Here is a 20,822-nt window from a genome sequence, read left to right on the forward strand (position 1 = left end):
CGTGACTTGTCTGAGCTGAGAGTCTACCAACAAAAGGCTTAAAGGTAGATGGTTCCCACTGGACATACGTAAATCCACTTTATTTCCCTCTTTGAGACTTCTGTGACTCAGAGTGAAACCCTGATGTACATATATAACTCTTCCAACTGTGTGAACTGAAGGAATTTGGTATTTTACAAGAGTGCTCAGTGTTGTAGGGAAATGGACTATAAACGAGTGCAGTGAATTGTTATGCATACATTTTAAATGCAATATAAACTGCTTTTGCCTCATTAGCATGTCGTAATAATGGAGTCATAACTTTTCCAAGAAAAAAGAAGGTATGATTCAGCTGACCCTGGGAAATAAGCTTTTATAGTAAAATGGAAAAACAAAACTGTATGTCACAATATTACGTTATATGATTATATCAGTTTAGTGTAGTAAGTGTGGTTTGCTTTTGTCTTTTGAATTAAATCTAGTGATTTAATACTCTGTTTGTCAGCTTATGAACATGTATTTCCAACACACACTCTAGATTGAATCTTAAAAAATGATAATGTGGAGTTTGACCTCCTTAGTTACTGCCTGATACAATACAAGTAAATTCGTTTTTTAAAGTATGCAGTAGAAAAATATATAGGCAAAAGACTTTAGATATTATGGTGGTACTGTTTGCAAAGAATATTAGCATTTACTGATCATTCCTATCATTGCTGCTGTTATTTTATATTAACAGTTCTTTAATTATGTGAATGCCAGAATGGTATATTCACAAAAAGTAAAATAACTTTATATATAACTTAGTGGTTTAACATGTCTAGAACCTATTTTAAAGAAACCATGACAGACATCTTTCATTCAGTAGTCTGCCACAACAGGAAATTACTTCCTTTAATACGCAATGAAATAAATATAGGTCAGATGGTTTGTTTGTCTGCATTTACTTTGCACAGTTCTACCAGTAAAACAGGATGTTTTCTATTAACATTGCTGCAGGTTTCCTGGTAACAATAGCACCAAAATAAAGAGCAGATTTTGTCTAAGTGAAATTCACTTCTCCTGCCTAAAGCCCTATGCCTAGAATCTGCAAGGAAAAAAGCTGAAGTAAGATGTGGAAGCTGCTAAATTTATGTGTAAGCACCAGGCTGCAATCCATGCAAGCTTACATGAGTTAGGTACTTGGCTTTCTCTGAAATCTAAGGAGGTGAGCACCCTTGTTCTTAAAGCTGTTTTGAATATTCCAGCCGTGTAAGATGTAACAGCCTCCCATTGTTTGCTCGGGGGCAGTATGTATATGTATATGAATATTGTCTTGGGTATTCTATGCAAGTGAAAAGAAGATCATAGGGCATGCAGCTTTTCAGCTGTGAAGAAGCAGCAGCCTTGCTGAGCCATACTTCTTAAGAGAGGCTACTGGACCTTCTCATAATCTACACTTTAATGTCTACTCTTGAGTGATCTTCAGCTCATCCAGAAAGCCAAGGCTCTGTGAATTAATTGTTGGCAATCTTTGAACTGTGGGGGGTTCAACTGAAAGAATGGGCTTTAAGTCAGCCGCATGTGACTGAATGTTCCACCTAACTGGAATGCAGTTTGTGTTGAGGTATGTTTTCTTTGGCTATTTTTTCCTGAAATGTGCAATTACAAAAAATAAAATATTTACATCATTACAAATGAAATTTCAGTGTCAGCTTTTTCTGTCATAAAATGGAATATTCCTATGTGCAACAGATGAATTATTTTCCTTAGGGATCTGATACAAAACTGTTTTCAATACAGAGAACAATAAACTGATTACTACAGCTATATACTTTCTGATCAAGAAGTTTCCCCGTCTTCAGCGGTGATGCTTGTCCCATAGCTCCTATATCAGCTGTGTGCCAGGCTTCACAGTAGTTGCTAACCAGTCGGATCCCATTTGTAGTTGAACCATGCCATATTATTTTTTGAGGCCTGAAAAGTAATGTTAAAAAGTTATTTCCTGAAAAAGTATGGGGTTTGGGTTTTGGTTTGGTTTTGGTGGTTTTTGTTTTTTTTTTTTTCTTTTTTTAACTGCCCACCTACATATATGGTGGCCTGTTTTTCTGCTTTCCTCCTGCTTGAACCAAGCAGTGGGTAGCGAAATATTAAGGTAGAAAAGAGAAGAAGTAAAGAAGGACACAACCTGATATCCCATTCATAGGCTATTGGAATTTGATAAGGAAGAAGGCATAATTTGTAGTAGGCCAAAATATTGCTACTTTTACTATCAGGTAAAAATAAATGTAATGCAAATCTTATAAATGGTAGTGTAAACTCACCAAGATGGATCAGTCATTACATTCCTCCCATCAAAGGAGTATATTGGAACATGAATGTTAAATTGTCCACCATTTCCATTAAATATAGAATTCCAGTTACTGAAAAGTGTTTCTCCCTGTTAAAATTCAAAGCCATTTTTACAAATAAAACAAATCCAAAATCCACATCATACCTGATTCTTATAGACTTATCTATACATCTAAAAGCTTATCTGAATTTTAGGACACTTACAATTCCAGTTTTCATTTCAGTTTCTGCGTGGTGCTCCTGAATAAAGTTGTCTGATCTATCATCTCTATGCTAATAGCTCTCTGGTTCACACCTTTGCCTCACAGTTGCATCACAGTTGTATTGTCACTCCAACTAGTCAGCTTGATCATCTCCATTTCCACTATCCTTTTCTCCCTCAACTGCCTAAGGAGTTCTTTGAACAATTGCTTAGAATTAGCTATAGACAAAATATACAGATAATTTGTGTTGGAAATTCTGTTGAGGTCATACTTTTGTGAAAATTGTGGCATTTGTTGTAAATGATCAAGTAAAAAGCCTTGCATCAGTCGACCTCTCAAACTGATTTTGATTTTTTCCAGTCAAAGCTGAAATAATATTATGTTTACAATTTGTTTCCAAGGCTCTGTATTTGCATGCACTTCAGAGTAGCATCCGTTCAGCATGTTCTAAGCATCAGGTATTATTCCTTTAGGTTTCTTTGGCCGTTTGTTCTGGGAGCCAGCCAATGCTATGGAGACATGGTTTGTTTTCCTCAGTTTTACAGTGTGCCTGTTTATGTGAGACCTCAAAATGACTCATGCTCTAGACTTTCAGTTTCATTGGGGTAAGTCCAGCATCACTCCTAAGCAGAGTTTGCCTTTATGTTGAGGAATAAGAAAAACGGGCATTTTGGCCTACTATACTCTGTAATCATACTAGAAGGTAGAACATACCTGGTTTTGAGAAATGAGGATGCATTTTCCCTGAAATAAAAAATATCTAGAAAGCTGAACATTGTACTGTTGCTTTGTCAGTGGTCTGCTCAGAGTAGACTATTCTCTTAGCTTTATTTCTGCCATTAGCCTTAGGATACTGGAAAAAAGCAACCTTTTGAAAATGCAATGGAAATGTGAGACAGTCTGTAACTTTCAACTTTATCACTACTGTTTTGGTTTTTGAATCTGGCTGTGAAGTACGAAGCAAAGCTGCTCTTTTATAAAATGCAGCTTGGGTTGAAACTTTCTGCTTTCACCATTTTCCAAGATTTTTGGGGCAATTACAGCCTGTCCTAATGAAACAAATATCAAGTACTCATTTTTACCTTAAGATTGACTATTGGTAAATGTTCTCGGTCGGTTTTTCTGACAACTGTCGCCAGATCTTGCAAATGCGATGAGAGGAAGGCTCTATAGGTAGATGTCAAACCTGCTAGTTGGGCCTGTTGAAAGCACTGAAAGTCTGCTCGGATGTCACCAGAAGATGGCAAGTTTAAAGCCACCAGATGCAGCTGGAGAAAAAAAGAAGAAAAGTCACCAATTTTATGGTGGGTTTTTTTTGTTTGTTTTTTTTTTTTTTTTTTTTTTTTAAGTTTGTAGCAGAAATAAGACATATATTTGAAAACACACTAGAACTTTCCTCCTCCTGCTGAACAAGAACTGATACCTTCCATACCAGGTATGACAGATAGTTGCTGCCTTAACATTGCATTTCTTAAAGCTGAGACCCATAGCAGAAATAATTTGAAATTTTTCTGAAGAGAAGGCTTTGTGGGGATCTTACAGCAGCATTCCCATAGCTAAAGGAGGCCTACAAAATGCTGGAGTGACTTTTTACAAGGACAGGTAGAGACGGGACAAGGGAGAATGGCTTTAAGCTGAAAGAGGGCAGTTTTAGATTAGATATTAGGAAAAAGTTCTTCCCTGTGAGGGTAGGGAGGCCCTGGCACAGGTTGCCTAGAGAAGCTGTGGCTGCCCCATCCCTGGCAGTGTCCAGGCTGGACAGGGCATTGAGCAATCTGGTCTGGTGGAAGGTGTCCCTGCCCATGTCAGGGAGGTTGGAGCCAAATGATCTATAAGGTCCCTTCCAACCCAAACCATTCTAGGATTCCATGAAAATTAAGGAAACAATGAAGATTATATACTCCTAAAAATAAAATTATTTTAAAGCAGCTAATATTTTTAAGTAGAAGTCTTGGAGTTATCACACAAAATCCCAAATCCTACAAGTATGAAATAAGTAGTAAGAAGTGACCATACGCCATTTAAAAATTCACTGTTAGCAAATACAAGTAGCATGCTTGAATCAAACAGTATAGATGCAAGAACTAATCCACACTTCTTTTTTTTTTTGTTGTGTGTTTGTGGAGTTCTGCTTGTTTTTTGTTTTAGATGTAACTTAGTTACCTTTCTGTATTTGTCTTACTATTTTTAAGTATTGTAAATGAGTGCTTAGATTCTGAATTGTCTACCTAAAAAAACCCAGCACCATGAAGGTAGAAAATATTCTAATTAATGTTTTAAATTATTTGAGTGCAACAATATTATTAACTTAAAAATTACTGTTTTATTGTAGGTACTATCACTAAGTCAAGAAGTATAACTAAATCAAAATTTGCATTTTTTTTTTCCTTTGAGATGCGAAAGGGGCTAGGATGATGAAAATAGATTTGGAGGAAACAATTTAAAATTGTCTCTGAGATTTCTAAACCAGTTAAAGTAGTGTATTTATAAATATCTAAAGTGATATAATAAATAATATTTACATAAATGTGAGTATATATTGATATATTTAATCTATATGCAATATAGAATATAAAATATGTAATGTAATAATATATAATATAAAATAATTTTATATATAAAAATGAAATATGTGAATTTGAAGAGCAATTATCACAAATCTCTCTCAAGATGTACACTGTCATGTTTCAAACCAAAACTATGCAGTTGCAATACAGATCTCACACTTACTGCTGGTTTTCCATTGTTCATATTTGGTACGGGACTTCGTGCTGGAAGAGACTGAAATCCCTGTTATTTTAACACATGCAAACAGATATGTTAGACATTTTACTCAGAGTTTTAGACAATAATTTTCTAAATGAAACAAACACTGAACATTGGAGAATCTGAAACTCTCTTGCCTCTGAAAAATAAACCCAAACCACGTAGCCAGGATACTGTATCTACATATCAGACCAAATTAATGGTCTGTCACATAAATATGTATTTGAAAGCTGTCCTGGCCAGAGTTGCTTTTCTAGACTCAAGTGTACCCATCCACAGTGCTCTGCCAGAGCTGATGTCAGCACCTGGAATCCTGCATGGAGGCAGCTTGCTCTTGGCAGGAGCAGAAGACCAGGGAAATTAAACTGGAACGGTAAGGAGGATGTGGAAACAGAAAATGTAGTGGTGAGAATATTTCTCAAGTTCTCTGTAATTCTCTCTTTGCTGTTCATCACACAGTCTGAAGATCATCAACTTCCTGGTTCATACATGCCAATTGCTTCAAAGTTTTCTTCTCTAGTTATGGTAAGAAAGAATAACAAGCTGTACCAGATGGGAAAGTCACGTGGTGTCAGCTGGAGGCTGAGTACAATTTCCTGTAACATAAGTCTAGACATTTTCTCAAGTGTGTGAAGTGCATTTCTCTCTCATCAGATTGCTCACTAGTCCCTTCACCACTTCCTGGTTTTCATCCTCCTGTGATTTTTTTTGGGACAGACAGTGTGTTCACATGCAGGCTGGTACAAAACTTGCAGAATGGGGTCAGGTGCAAACTAACAATTGAGGCTTTAGAACAGACCCTCAGCACACTCTGGGATAAGCTACATGCAGGTGATGATGATATACTGTGAATACAGGACTATAATAATTGAAAGAAAACCTTTTCAGAAATAGAATTCTGAGTTTGCTTGAAAAAGACCAGGGCTTGATGTGGTTCTGCGCGACCTGATCTAGTTGAGGATGTCCCTGCACATTGCAGGGAGGGTCAGACTAGATGGTCTTGGGAGGGCTTTTGCAACCCAAACCATTCTAGGATTCTATGGGTGACTTCAGTATTGCAAAACAGAATACTGTTTGGTGGGGTTTGGTCGCTTTGTTTTTTCTGGTAGGCAGCTTGCTTTGTGTGCTGCTTTGTCTCTATAGTGTTTGGAGTCTCAGAAGATAATGGAAACATGACTGGTAATTGTGAACCAATTTGCAAGGTTATCTAGCGGTAGAATATTTACTTTGAACTGACAGGTCTCAGTAGAAAATCATGTTGTGCAGGGATCTGCCCACAATCTGCCAAGTGTATTGCCTGGTTTTGCACACTTAGACTCAGTTTTTCACAGTCCCATATATTGTACTTACATGGCTTGATAAGGCTGGAGGAGGAAGGCTGTCAGCAGGGATAGGAATTAGCTCACCAAGCTGAAAGAATCCAAAAGGACAAGAAAACAAAACCACATAACCAAGAGTTTCTAAACTATAAAAGAGGAATCTTTGCACCCATACTTCTCCATCCATGTAAAAAATATCTGCAACAACTCAGTTTTGAGTGAGGAAGTTGGAAGGGATTAGGACATAGTGCAATAGTACCTGCAGTTTTCTCCATCCATTTCGAACACGGATATAAACCTCACTGGTTTCACTCAGATAGATTAGCGTACCTTCTGCTACCAAATGAACTTTTTCCAACATACCCTCAATGTTATGAAATGTTGTAACCTGTCAAGTAGGAAAATGAAAGATGCTTCATCAGACACACAAAACATGTTGCAAGTTAAATTGTTAAACTGAAATCTCATTGAAGACATAATTGTCAAGGCTTCTTCTGCAGGTAATGCTCATAAACTCAGTTGTACATAATTTTATACAAAAAGCTTCAGTCACATAAATATCTCATTAATTTAGCACACCAGCATCATCCTTCTAGACCTACACCAATAGTTAATTTTGCACTGAGTGAAGATCATTGCATCTCTACATTTTAGCATACTTGATGAAAATGGCAGAGTTCAGAAGAGATTTGATAAGGCTTGTAAATATCACACACAACTCTAGATTAATTTGCTTCTGATACATTTTTGTTAGTGTTGTTGTTATCTCTTTTCTTTAAGGATGCTTTTTTCCATTCCTTTCCTGATGTTTCCAGATACCTCTAGTTTACACAGCAAGTATTTTTCAATTTCTCTTTCACAGATCATCATGAGACTTAAACCGATGTCTGTCAGATATGGACATTGCACTTACTACCTCTGCCTTTGTCTTATCCTCAAGATAAGAATGCAGTCCTCTTTAAGATGGGTCGCTTTTATAGTCTGGTAATTGTAGGTAGTGTAAAATCAGGGGAAAGTTTCTTGAGAGTATAATTTCTCATTTCTTCTGGTCAGAAGGCATATTAATGCTTTCTGAATCATACAGACCCTACTATAGATCTGCATATTGTTTTTTAATGTTGGTTTTGACCTAAGTCTTGGATGTTCTGTGACAGTAGCTCCCAGCCTGTATCTACAGCCTACTACCTAGAGGCACCAACCTTTGAACACCTGTTTCTCCCCTGATCTGTTATTGTTGTCAGTCCTGAATTTCTGTGAGAAAAGGCAGTCAGCAGAGGTGTGACACTATGGTGGGAAGGCATTAAGAAACTGAAACTCAGATTCTTCTTAATTCAAATGATACACATGATCTGAAAGTTCACTAGCACGTTCTCAAATGATTGTTTGAGATATCCAGTGTATTGCTGTTCTACCATAATATGAGAATGTGGAAAAGGAAGAATTTGCAATGAACCCCCTCTGCTAGCTTGATTTCCCCTTCACCCCCCCGAAACTTTGACTATTTAATTTAGAACTTAACAAGACAGAAGTCTTAGCTGTCATTTTCACTGCATGGATATCTGGGATACAATTCTGATATGATTCATGCAGTAAGAAAAGGAAACAAATTTATATTTATTATCTAACACAACAATGGTTTTCTTATAATCAAGTGATCTATATTAATGGATTTTAATTCAGTAACATTTTTTTTCATGAAACTGGGAAAAATTCCTTATTTTGCTGTCTTACCAGACTCCTGGTTGCAGGTGGCCCTGGCTCTCCAGGAGGACCTGGTGGCCCAGGCATTGCAGCTGCTAAAATGAAACAAGCATACAATACATGTTGAAGGTTGTCTTTCTTCAGAGACAAGGTTAGTGACATAAGGAAAGAGCTTGGTGATGGTGTCTTTAAGTAGCCATATGCCTTACATAGAACTTACATAGTTAAGTTCTGAATAGTTGTGTTTAAGCAACCACAGAAAATACATTCAAAGGATTTTTTGCAAAGCAGTGTTGAAACAGCTTTTTCTCTGTTATTTGGGAGGATAAGGTCAACAGATTTCAATCTTGCAGATGCTCTGCAAATTGTGGAATCATAGAGTGATTTGGATTGGAAGGGACCTTAAAGATCATCTGACTTCACCCCCCCCCAGCACACACAGGGACATCTTCCACTGAGGTTGCTCCAAGCCCTGTCAAAGCTGGATTTGAACACTGCCAGGGGTGGGGCAGCCACAGCTTCTCTGGGCACCCTGTGCCAGGGCCTCACCACCCTCACAGGGAAGAACTTCTTTCTCAGATCTCATCTACATCTCCCCTCTGTCAGTTCAAATCCATTCCCCCTTGTCCTGTCCCTACATGCTCTTTTAAAAAGGCTCTCTCCAGCTTTCTTGTCAGCCCTTTTAGGTACTGGAAGCTGTCTTAAAGTCTCCCTGAAGCCTTCTCTTCTCCGGGCTGAGCAAGCTTAGCTCTCTGAGCCTGTCTCCATAGCAGAGGTGCTCCAGTGAGCTTAATCTGCCAGTTCCTTCAGGACCTGGCATTAGGATCTCATCAGGTCCCACGGACTTGTGCACCTTCAGGTTCCTTAAATTATCTCAAACCTGTCACCTACAGCGGGTGGTTCTACATTCTTCCTGTCCCTGCCTTTGTATTCTGTGACTTGTGTGGTATGGCTGGAGCTCTTGCTGGTGAAGACCAATGCAAAAATGTCATTGAGTACCTTGGCCTTCTCCACATCATGGGTAACCAAGTCTCCCATTTTATTCTGAAGAGGGCCCACATATTCTCTCATCTTCTTTTTATCCCCAATAAAAGCTGTAGAAGCTTTTCTTGTTGCTCTTAATGTCCCTGCCCAGATTTAATTCTGTCAGGGCTTTAGCTTTCCTAGCCTGATCCCTGACTGCTCAGACAATTTCTCTATATGCCTCTCAGGCTACCCATCCTTGCTTATATGCTTTTTTTTAGTGGGTGTGTTGGGTTTTGTCCAGGAGCTCCAAACGAACCAGATTCACTTAAAATTACCAGAATGCTCTTCTACTAGCTGCTAATGGCATACATACAGAAGAGGAAGAACTTTTAGCTCCTGCCCAGATATTCTTTAAGGGAGGCTTTTTCTGTAAAAATTAACAAAGCAGTAAAGAATTCTCCAGTGGTATGGACTTGAACTTCTAAGACTGCAGTCCACAATATCTAGTACCCAGTAGCTGGCTCTACTCCAAACCTGTATGTCTTCACCTTGAGGTGAAAGTCCCTGTTTTCTGCAGTAAAAGCTCATTTCTTTTTAGTAAGAGAAGAAGGAAAGATATGGAAGACTGAAAGCAAGCATCTTTCCCCATGTTACAGTATGTGAGCCCCATATTACAGTAACAGCTTTAACAGAGATAACAGTGCCTTGAAGCTAGAAATAAATAAACATCTGTGTTTGTAACATTTAGTAAAATGGACATCCATCAGTGTGCTGCCTAAAGAAGCTTTTTACAAAGCAGAGAGGAAAATGCGTAGGAGGATGATGAAGACTAATGGCAGAGAGGATAAATGAAAGTATAGGGATGGAATGCTAATAATAATTTGTTTTGTCTGACTGGGTCTCTTAGCTAATTTTCAGAAGTCCTTAATATAAATTACACAGGAAAAGGCCTGAAGGTCTTTACGGATGCTGAGGATCTGTCTACATTATAATGGTGAGGGGCCAATTCAGGTACAGGCTTATGTTCCAACATTAAACAATATTTCTTCTTTTTCAAATATTTGTCAAAGGATGAAGACTTCTGATAAATACTCAGTTAATAATACTTATTGGAGCACAGATTGGACCTTGCCCCTGGAAAGCTGTATAAATCAGTCTGCCCAGGTTCAAGAAATACCTGGAGAGAACAAAATGGGAACAGAGTAGTCTGCTTCCCAACAAGCATACCGAAGTACAGGTCTTGTGAGTAAACAGACTGATTGTTAGTTCTCGGAACAAAAAATCAGTATTGGTTAGGCCTGCCCAAACTTTAGGCAGGACAGATGTGCATTATAGCCTCTCTATTCAGTTAACAATTTCCTTTCTGTTAGTAAACCATCTTCAGCTGAGACTAAGGAATGTTTTGCTCTGGTTTACCTGGCTGGGTTCTCAAGCTGGTTGGAATTCCCAGAGGGAGGAATTAGAGTCACTTGCTCAGGCCAGGACCCAATCCACCATAACTTAATCTAAGGGCTAGACACTGACAGTATGAGGCTTGTCACACAGACCTGTGACCCAAGAGTCAAAGCAAAAATGTCTTGAACTACAGTACTTGGTTTATAGCCATATACTCCCTTTGATGCAAGTTTGAGAGAATCTGGTACATTCTCAAGCTGAAGTGAATTCTGAAGCTCACGTGCCACCTTGTTTGCAAAGGCCCCTCCCCCCCCCCCCCCATGTGACTATTTGTAGACCATTTTACTCCCTTTCTAGTTCAGTAAGTTGAAAATCATTAAAGGTACAGTAACCAGCTCTTTCCGAGTTTTGTTTCTATTCAGCATTTGCGTAACAACTAGCTTTTAGAAGCACTTCTCCAACAGTTTCATTCTAGATCTAAACTTTACTGTGGGTACTACCTTTATATCACAGACTCATAGAATCATTTAGATTGGAAAAAGCTTTTAATATCACTGAGTCCAACACATCCAAGTACAGGACTCAGCATTGAACCTTTTTGGACCTAGGACAATTGGCCTTGGCCCTTCAATCCAGCCTGTCCAGATCCCTCTGTAGAGCCTTCCTAACCTCAAGCAAATCTCAAGCCGATCAACACTCCCACCCAACTTGGTGTCATCTGCAAACTTACTGAGGGTGTACTTGATCGACACATTCAGATCACTGATAGAGACATTAAACAGAACTGGCCCCAGTGCTGAGCCCTGGGGAACACCACCTGTGACTGGGTGCCACTCATATTTAACTCCATTCACAAGAAGAGCATGTTCCCCATTACACCCTCAAGGAGAAACTGGTAGAGAGCAGGAGGAAAGAGGGAAGCAATCTGAATCAGATGTGCAGAGTGTGTGGGCAAATGGAAGAATAGGTATATACAGACAGTGGTGGTGTCGGTGTGGGCACATGCATATACACTCACATATACGGTGAAAAACGAAATCACACCCTCTCACCTGAGCCATATATTGCAGGGGGTCCTGGTGGGCCTGGTGGGCCAGGTGGGCCAGGAGGTCCAATTTTTCCATAACCTGGTAAGCCAGGTAGGCCTGGTAACCCTGGAGGTCCTCTGGGTCCAACAACTGAATCCCCTTTTGGTCCCTACCAGTGATAAAACAGTGTTTCGCTGAATGTATCAGTTTCACTAGTGCAGAGCCTTTATCTCTGGTAGGTAACATTTTCTGAAGGCCTGGTACCACATCACTGTTCAGACGTAAGTCTGTACGTGGTTTTCTTCAAGGAGGCATGGATATTAATGGAAAAGGAAAAGGTGACCATGTACTAAACCAAATTAAAGAATTCAAGTTTCAGAAAGCTTTCTGAAAATTTCTGCACCTATTCCTTAGTAGCTGATACCTGCAAAACTCTCAATGGTACTCTCAAAGTCCTGGTTCTCAACTCTGCTCTTTCTGAGACTACTTGATTTGATACGTTTATAAGAGTTTGTCAGAAGGTACACAGTGCAAATCTTTAACATAAAATGTGTCTATGCAGGATGCATGTCTCACAATGAGTGTTGTCTTCTCCCTCCTGTGATGAAATTTCCGTTCATATTCCTTAAACTCCCCAGCTGCCACTCTTGCAGACTAAAAAGGCTCCAACTCTGCATTTCCAGTTCAGCAGAGTGTCCTCAGCCTGAGTGAGGAGGGCTTGTGCTCCCTCTGCTAAAACTGGCTTGCATACATGGAACAGTTTTTGGGCCCTGGACTAGGAGAGCTCAGCTTTGCCAATCAGCCCCTTCTTGCCAGTAGAACAGTTTCTAAATGGGGAGATGGTTCTCAGAACTATGGAGTAGTACTAGGGGATTTTTTGAAGGTGGGCTTGCTAACCTAACACTTTGACCTCAGTTGTGACCCACATATTCATGCTTCTTGGCATCGAATATGATAATGGAGCAATGCAATGCACATATTTGTTGCCAGATCCCAAGGATAAACTCAGGTTTCCAAATAATTAGTGCATTTGATTCTAAAGCAACTGTGGTGGGAATTGCCAGAAGATAAAACAACTAGGCAGAGATTAGACAGTGGATGAATTTTATAGGAATGATCCAGACTGATACACACTGGACTTTACATTTATGTTTTTGGATTACTGGAATAGAAAATGAGATTAATTATTTAGATGGAACATAATTATTTTGGCATTTATGGGGATGTGAGTAGGAACGTCGCAAGTTATATATACTGCCTTGATTTGTAATGCTATAAATAGCATGAATCTACATACTGATGTAGTTGTATTAGACAGCTGAGCATAACATTACATCAGTTTTTTCATAGTGATTAATTCTGTGCACAACAGTGAAGTGTTTGTGTTTATGCCTAATGCAACTCTCTTCTATTCACCTAATGGTTAGCATATGATTTTTTATATAGTTCTCAGCATCGTTTTGTTTATCTCTTTTTAGTGCCTTCTAAATAAAAGCAGTGGTTACCTGCAAATATTCCTATTCTACAGCTCGCATAACTTACAACTAATCCTGGTCTTCCAGGTGGTCCAGGAGGTCCTGTCAGAAAAAACCCTCCATTTGGTTCTCCTTTTTCTCCTTTTAAACCAGTGACTCCATTGTCTCCTTTTTCACCCTTTGAAGAGAATATATTTTAAAACATTGAGCTGAAGTGAGATCAGAGCTCTGTGTACTGATCTTTCAAAGTTACATGAAACCTCTGAGCTCAATAAAGAAAAGCATCTGCCTAAAATCTTTTTCACATCATGTCCTTCTTCAGTGAATGAAAAGGAACACTTTCTCTATTGAGGCTGCAAAGCTCTCTCAGAGCAGGAGCTAGAGGAGGTGGGGTTAGGTGGAGGCAGAGAAAATACCTCAGCTGTTTTCTGCTATTCTACCTATTCTTGTTTTGTGCAGGAAGTGGAGGTAAAGAGAAAGTTGGGGGAAGCATAAAACCTGGTTTTCTGCTTTTCTGCTTCATCAAGGCAAAAGCAAAGCAAGATTGACATGGAATGGACACATATTTAGAAGTATGTGGCAATATTACTGTTCACAGGATGAAAGGGAAGGGAGGGGGAGTGTAACAGTATAACAGAAAAGACACTGCACAAAATTGCAGACACTTTGAACTGCATCCTTTTTTCTGTCCTTCACTGTTGGTTATCAGTTAGTTTGGGCAACAGTCATTACTAGGTCATTATCTCTCTGTGCAAAATGAGCCACAGCAATTGCAGGTTCCTCCTCACATTATTTTCTTCTGTTCATCTGCCTTTTTTTTTAACTTCACTTTTTCTTTAGTCTACTTTGTTTCACCTTTCTGAGAAGTAAACCTGTGAATAGAAGAGGCAAAGAGCAAGGCAAGAATGACTGATAACTGCAAAAAGCCAGTAGAGATGGCTATGTATAGCTCCTCCTCTGACTTTTCTTCCTTTTAGTTTCTCAGCAAACAGGACTATAAAGCTTTATGTACGGCATGACATTTTGCAAGGATGAAGGAGTAGATGAAAAATGAGTTCTTTGTAGCTAAAGCTGTAAAGCTACAGACACAATTCTGTAAGATCAAAGAAGCTATGTCAGTTCTGTCATGCATACATGTAGCACTTTATGTCATGGGAATAACTTAGATGCACTCAGCCAAGCTGAAACAAAATCTGTTAGCCAGACAACACTAAGAGTTCTTCAAGGAAACTGACAGTATACTGCTTTTGGTGGTATCATTATATGACAACCTGCTTCAAATTCTTTCAGATCTACTGATAAAGAGCCTTGTTTATTAAAAAAACATTTAAAATAATATTGCATTGGTATTCATTTTTGTCTCTTGAAGTGTTCAGGAGAATAATGGAACGAAGAGAGTCCAAACACATCAAGGTATGGGTATACTTTCTTGTAAGAGATTCCAGAGAAAGTTGTTTTCATCATTTGAGCATATTTAGGGTGCTTAAAAGAGAAATAGTATTACACAGAAGTAATTTCTCCCCTCTGCAACGTGTTAATTATTGCTAAATTTTTCTAGAAACCCTTTGGTTAATGGATGTCTCTTAGATGACCTGGCATGGAAACACAAGCATTCATTTATGGCAGATAATTTATACCAATTTATGTTAGGTAACAGTGAATTATGACTCACTTTAATATCACCAGGCAGGTAAAAAGCCTCAGTAATAAATTTTTAACAAAAGTAATCTTTATAGACTACTGACATCTGCTATCTCTATACTTGTAATAAGCATGTTTATGCAGCTGAAATTTAAGAAATTTGTATCATTTATAATTACTAATGGTCTGATTTGTTTAGTGTATTTCACCGTGCTATACTGTTTTATGCTTAATCTATAGTAAAGTACATTTCAAAAAAGTTTAACAGAACTCAAGCACAAATGGGATATAATTACCTTTATGCTATTAATAAAGTGGCTAAAATATGATGGAGGCAGTGGTGGACCTGAAAAATGAAGAAAATACAATTAGGTACAATAATTATCTGTAATTTTCTTTTTAAAAGCAGTGCTTTGGGTATTACTGATTTGGGAGTTTAAAGGAAAAATATTTACAATTATAACATTAACCTTTAAATCTAACAGATGTTTTTAGTTTGGCTTTCTAACAAAGCAAGGCTTACAAGCTCTATGTTGTCTGTTATTCCACCTTAATAACTTATGAATCTGACTGTATTTCAGACAAATTTGAAAGCAAAGAAGTATCAAAGGTGAAAATTTCCCAGTCTTCTGAAAAAACACATGGCAGCCTAGCAGAGGCTTAAAGAGAAGCATTCAAATTTGATGGAAACCAAGGTGAAAGAAAAGCTTTCCGTATGTTTTGCCAGCAGTGGGATGACCAGTCAGTAGCTACATTATCTTTTGTGCAAGGAGAGTACCGTAACTGATAAGTGAAATGAACAGGAAAGAAGTAGGGAAACAGCACTGCTGTGCTGCTGATCATGGAATAATTGTTCCATGAAGCTTTTCTGCAACAAACCCCAATACCAGTATCAATGGTTATACCACCTGTGTTCTGTTGTCTGCCAATGGTGGTCAGCCAAAGCTGCCAAGCAGGCACAAAAAGTCTAAAAAGCCTTCAAATAATCTCTGTTTGGCATACACTTGGCATACAAAAAAGACTGTTTTAAAGCTGTCCTTAACAGCTTAATGCATTTTCTTCAGATGTGTTCCAATTAATTTTTGAGACCTTTGGGTTCAACCCTACGCCAGCCATAGGACTGAGATCTCAGTATGCTATCTCAGATACAATTAAATCAAGTAGGCATTGTATAAATCTGTATGCATCAGAAATGTATTTGCCCTATGGCAGCTATTTTGACTTTATTCCAACCATGCCAATTATAGCTCGCTGCAGCAATTTACTCGATCCATGGGAGGAGATGCTTTTTACCCACTTTTTATGTCCACTTCAGATTTTTGAATGATATCAATTAACAGAGCCTGTTTGTAAGGTTCGACAGGAGATATTTTGTGAATATAAATAATAAATCTACTGCGTGGACAAGTACTACAGTTCAGAAAGCTTTTCTGATTGCTGGAACTCAAACAGATACAGTAGTGGAAGGAAGGAGCTTCAGCCATCTGTCCCTAAGATTTTGAAAAATTCCAATACTTTAATTATGTTCCACTACCCTGAAACTTCTGGCTTGTGAATTTTCACTGTCAATAATATATGTACATCTGTGAGACCTAGAAAACTGGTTTGTATGAAAGAATGTTTTAGCAACTACGACAATGAGCAAGAACCAAACAGGAATATTTTATAGAGCAGCAACAGAACTGGTCTTAGCTAACATATTTTAACTTCACAAAATATTGAAGATAGTTAGGATTTGGTTGGAAAACAAATAAATGAATATCTGTCATTTTAGGAGAAAGGTGAATTCAGTTTTCAGGTTAACCAGAATTCTGCATTATTTTCACCATCCTCCACTAGCTGCAGTTTTATAACAAGATCATAAGCATAATCTTTTCATAATCCTCTTCTTCTGAAGAACCTGATATTGTAAGGTATAGACAAAAATACTTGTAGGACATGAATTTACATTCAATACAGAACATGGAACAGTATGTTCATGGTGGATAAGCCAGCACAGAAGATGAAATTTTCTTAATTTCTGCTGCTTCTTTTTACATATTTATTGATGACTAGGAAACACTAACTACTTCTTTTAAGGCACTGGATACTGAACAGAATAAATATTAATTAGGACAAGGCAGTAAAACAGATTTTATTACAACAAACAGATGTCCTCTTAATAATAACCAAGTTACCTTCAGTCAACAGAACTGTGTCTTTGGGACAAAGACAGAAATATCTATACAGATATAGCTTTGTATTTATTATAAACAAAAAGACAAAGATTATGCATATGCTATAGCAATATTAATTTGAAATATGGGTTCTCCTATTTAAAATTATTTCTGGCACTGACCAAAGGCTTATCTCAGTATATGAGATTTCAAAAAATGTACAGAAAAGGAAGAGATTGTAATAAGAATCTTTTCAAACAGAGGCTTGTTTCTGTAACTGTTTTTGAATGTGTAAGAATTAGCAACATGCATCAACTTTTTGATACAGAAAATAAAATGTTTACAGTGAAACATCTGTTATGATGCTCCTACCACCAGTGAATTGGTATTTTTAGTTCACACAGACTTGTTATGATTTTCAGAAATAAAGCATATATTTCAATATTCATTAAAAAGCTGTTCGAACATCTAGTTCCACTTCTTGCTGGAGGTGGGACTGTCGTCAGCAAATAACTGCCTCGGACTCAGAATGCAGGAGTGTGTTTTCCTGAGATGGAAAGCACTGGATTTTAGCCTAATTGACTCAAAAATATTGCCAGCAAAATGGTATCTCAGAAAATGGACAAGATGTCCTAAAATTTCAAAAAAACTCTGACCAGGCGGTTACATTTCAGTATGTATTCTTGTACGTAACACATGCATAATGCTCACAAATGTACAGTGTAGGTACTTCTTTTCATAAGACATTTTGCATAATATTATGGCTTTGTTGTTCTGTGTGTCAATTCAGCAAGGAACCTTAGTATAAGTCTTTAGGCAGGTGAGGCTTCAGGAGTAAGTATCAAAGCGCTTTGTTGAACTGCTTTCAAATTTAAATGTGTGTTTTGTGTTCCTTCGTGTATTCATTTATAGCATGCCAATGATATACAGGTTTAGTATACCTACCTGGTGGTCCTGGAGCACCTCTGTCTCCCTTTTCTCCTTTTAAGTCCACTGAACTGCGCAGCCCCCAGGAATCTCTGTTTGCTTTAGCACCTGCCACAAAAGCATCATGAATTCACAGGAACTTGCAAACAGGAGAAACAACAGCAGTGACAACCAAACCACCAAAAGTGAGAGCAGGCTTTGCTATATATGTGGGACACGTGTCTCCAGTCCTTATGTGCTTGTATTGCTCACCTCATGAACACTGAACAGCTGCCTGATTGTCCTCTCTTACGAGCCCCAACATGTGCAAGACAGTGTCTCACAGGTCAGTCTTCCCTAACCACCCAGCTTAAGACAAACCTATTCTCACTGCATTTGTGAATTTCACTGGGGCAAGTGTAGAAACAGTTCTTGAGTTATAGCTCTGCTTTCGACATCACACCTTTTACTAGCTCCAGACTTAAAACCAAACTAATAAATGATAATATCTGCAACTGTGAATGTCAAAAATGTTACAATTTATTGCTCTTTCATGTCATAAAAGCATTAATAATGAAGAAAACATTCTCTGAGAACTGATGTGCTTTTGGCATAATTTTACATCCAGGTGAACTAAGGGTAGAATTGCATCCAAATTCATCTGGGTAAAGCCTCTATTTTCCCAGATACTATTCAACTTTCATGGTAACCTTACCCTATAAAATACCTGGCTAAAATGACCTGTGAGTATTTAGACTTCTTCGGTCTTATTTCTCTCTTTGTTCTACCTGAGTAATTGCTAGTATCTTTGCAAAATTAATATAAAATAACACAATTGTACCATGTTAACATCTTATAGCCACTTCCTTCTGGTAGAAATGCCTTTAAAGATTAAGGTGAGGTGGTCCTATTCAGAGTTACGAACAGGAAAAGTGCTATGAAAAGCAGATATAAAATACACCTCTTGAAGTAATTTTTGATTGTTGCCTGCCTGTGACATGTTCAGCCCCTGTGGCTAGTAATGATCTATGCTGGCAGTCAGTGGATCTTCCTACCTGATCTGATTACATTTGTGAGTTTCACTGGGACAAGCACAGAAACAGTTTCTTGCTTGGGTACCCAGTCTGTGCTCCACAACCTGGTGCTACTTATAAATAAGATTTCATTATTAAGAAATAAAAAAGACCTTATTGGTAAGAAAGCCTTAGTATGAGAAATAGTTGAGGCATTTTTCCTTCTTTAGTTGTGCAGAATGGCTGCAAATTTAGAAGATAGACTTCTTCCCTTTCAGAGCCCCATGTTACAATGGAAGTTTCCAGACAGTTTCTCTATGCCCTTCTCTTGTCTTTCAGCCATGAGAAAGTTGGTCATACTCCCACAGGTCTCCCCATGATCTATGTGGTGACTCAGCCTCCAGTTGTGAGTCCATGTTCAGATGCCTACTGACAAAACAGTGAGGCATCATTTTACAATTCCACTGAGGCCAATCACACGTCTCAGGTGCACAGCTAGTTTTCCTAGTTGTCAGCTGAACCCTAACTACCCCACTGTGACATCTTCAGAGTTATTTTCCAGGCAGATTTCCAGTCTAGTCACCAGTATTTTAGGTCATCTTAAAATATTGAGACCAATACAGAGTTATACAAGCAAGCTGTTTTCACAGTATCTTCCTTTACTGGTTACTATGTCCATTCTTGTCAGTTATCCTGATCTCTTACACTATTTTCCTTCTCTTGCTTTCTTTGTCCATTTGGATCAAGGTGGCCTGGTCTTTCCAAGTGTCTCAGTCATTGCTGAGACAGATGAGCTGTACCAGCTGTGTGGGAGCTGTGCCCACTCTGCCTACTCTCTGGACCATGCTACAGAGCTGGTCCCCAGGTAGCCATCCCTTCCTCCAGAAACACCCCCAAGATCCAGCATTTGGAGCTGCAGTTCTGGTGCCCTCAACATAAAAATGACACGGAACTGTTAGAACAAGTCCAGAGGAGGGCCACGAGGATGGTCAGGGAACTGGAGCACCTCCTGTATGAAGACAGGCTGAGAAAGTTGGAGCTGTTCAGCCTGGAGAAGAGAAGGCTGTGTGGAGACCTCATAGCAGCCTTCCAGTATTTGAAGGCAGGGGGGTTGGAACTAGATGATCTTAAGGTCCTTTCCAACCCTAACTATTCTATGATTCTGTAATATAGCATATACTACTGCTGCTTCAATTCAACTTGTTTTGCATGCACACTCTGAGTTATTTAATTAAACTGTAAACTTCCCAGACTCCTTTGCACAGTGATGGGAACAGTGATTTGATTCTCAGGAACATGGGAACAGGGTAACAGGTTTAGGCTGTATATTTAGGACTGCACTACTGCTTCTTTTTCCCCACAAAATTACTCTGAAAATATAACGAGTAGGCAGGAATAAATTTTTGGTTTAAGTAGTTAAATAAAAGGAGTAAGATCACTGACTTTATTTCCTCTGAGATCTTGAGAAGACCTCTTTCTCCACTGTGTTTTGCTGTATCATAAGAAAATTGCCAGCTGCTCCCTGTGGATGCTCAGGGACTTTGTTGTAGTGTTTGGTCTTTTTTTTCCAGCCTCAAAAAGCTCTGAAGAGGCAAAACTGTCACAGTACTTTCTGTTACCCTTGGAACTGAAAGACTTCCACACAATCTGGTCATGGCAGCACAATTTTAAGCATCTGTCATCGCTGGTTTTATGTGTGTTTTTTCTTTGTTTTTTCTTTTTTTTCGTTGTTGTTGTTTTTTGTGGGTTTTTTTTGTTTTATTTAGGGTTTTTTTTGACACAGGATTGCTTCCTGTTTCTCTCTACATGTTTCCCTCATGCATCCTTGGAGCATGTCTCTGAGGAAGGATGAAAGCACAGACTCAGGCTTGCGTTAATTTTGATGCCTGATGCGCAGAGTAGATGACCACTTTGTGCTTGTCTGATAGAGTTCTGGCTCAAGA

The 20,822-nt window shown here is 38.5% G+C and overlaps 1 protein-coding gene across 2 annotated transcripts in view; it reads right to left on the reverse strand.

Moving 5' to 3' along the window:
* Nucleotides 1-222: 222 nt before the first annotated feature.
* Nucleotides 223-20,822, reverse strand: part of COL15A1 (collagen type XV alpha 1 chain) — a 118,535-nt gene continuing 97,935 nt past the window's right edge. The window contains exons 33-43 of one of the 2 annotated variants that reach the window (XM_031049697.2): nt 17,906-17,995; nt 15,101-15,150; nt 13,231-13,341; nt 11,713-11,857; nt 8,330-8,394; nt 6,858-6,986; nt 6,630-6,689; nt 5,244-5,294; nt 3,596-3,781; nt 2,283-2,398; nt 223-1,935 (exon numbers count right to left, since the gene is read on the reverse strand). In XM_031049697.2, the coding sequence (XP_030905557.2) occupies nt 1,728-1,935; nt 2,283-2,398; nt 3,596-3,781; nt 5,244-5,294; nt 6,630-6,689; nt 6,858-6,986; nt 8,330-8,394; nt 11,713-11,857; nt 13,231-13,341; nt 15,101-15,150; nt 17,906-17,995 (1,211 nt within the window). In that variant the 3' untranslated portion in view covers nt 223-1,727. Of the gene's footprint in view, nt 1,936-2,282; nt 2,399-3,595; nt 3,782-5,243; nt 5,304-6,629; nt 6,690-6,857; nt 6,987-8,329; nt 8,395-11,712; nt 11,858-13,230; nt 13,342-15,100; nt 15,151-17,905; nt 17,996-20,822 lie in introns of both variants that reach the window. The other variant, XM_031049696.2, reaches the window with a different exon arrangement.

Source organism: Melopsittacus undulatus, chromosome 1 (assembly GCF_012275295.1).
Source record: "Melopsittacus undulatus isolate bMelUnd1 chromosome 1, bMelUnd1.mat.Z, whole genome shotgun sequence".
Classification (NCBI taxonomy): domain Eukaryota; kingdom Metazoa; phylum Chordata; class Aves; order Psittaciformes; family Psittaculidae; genus Melopsittacus; species Melopsittacus undulatus.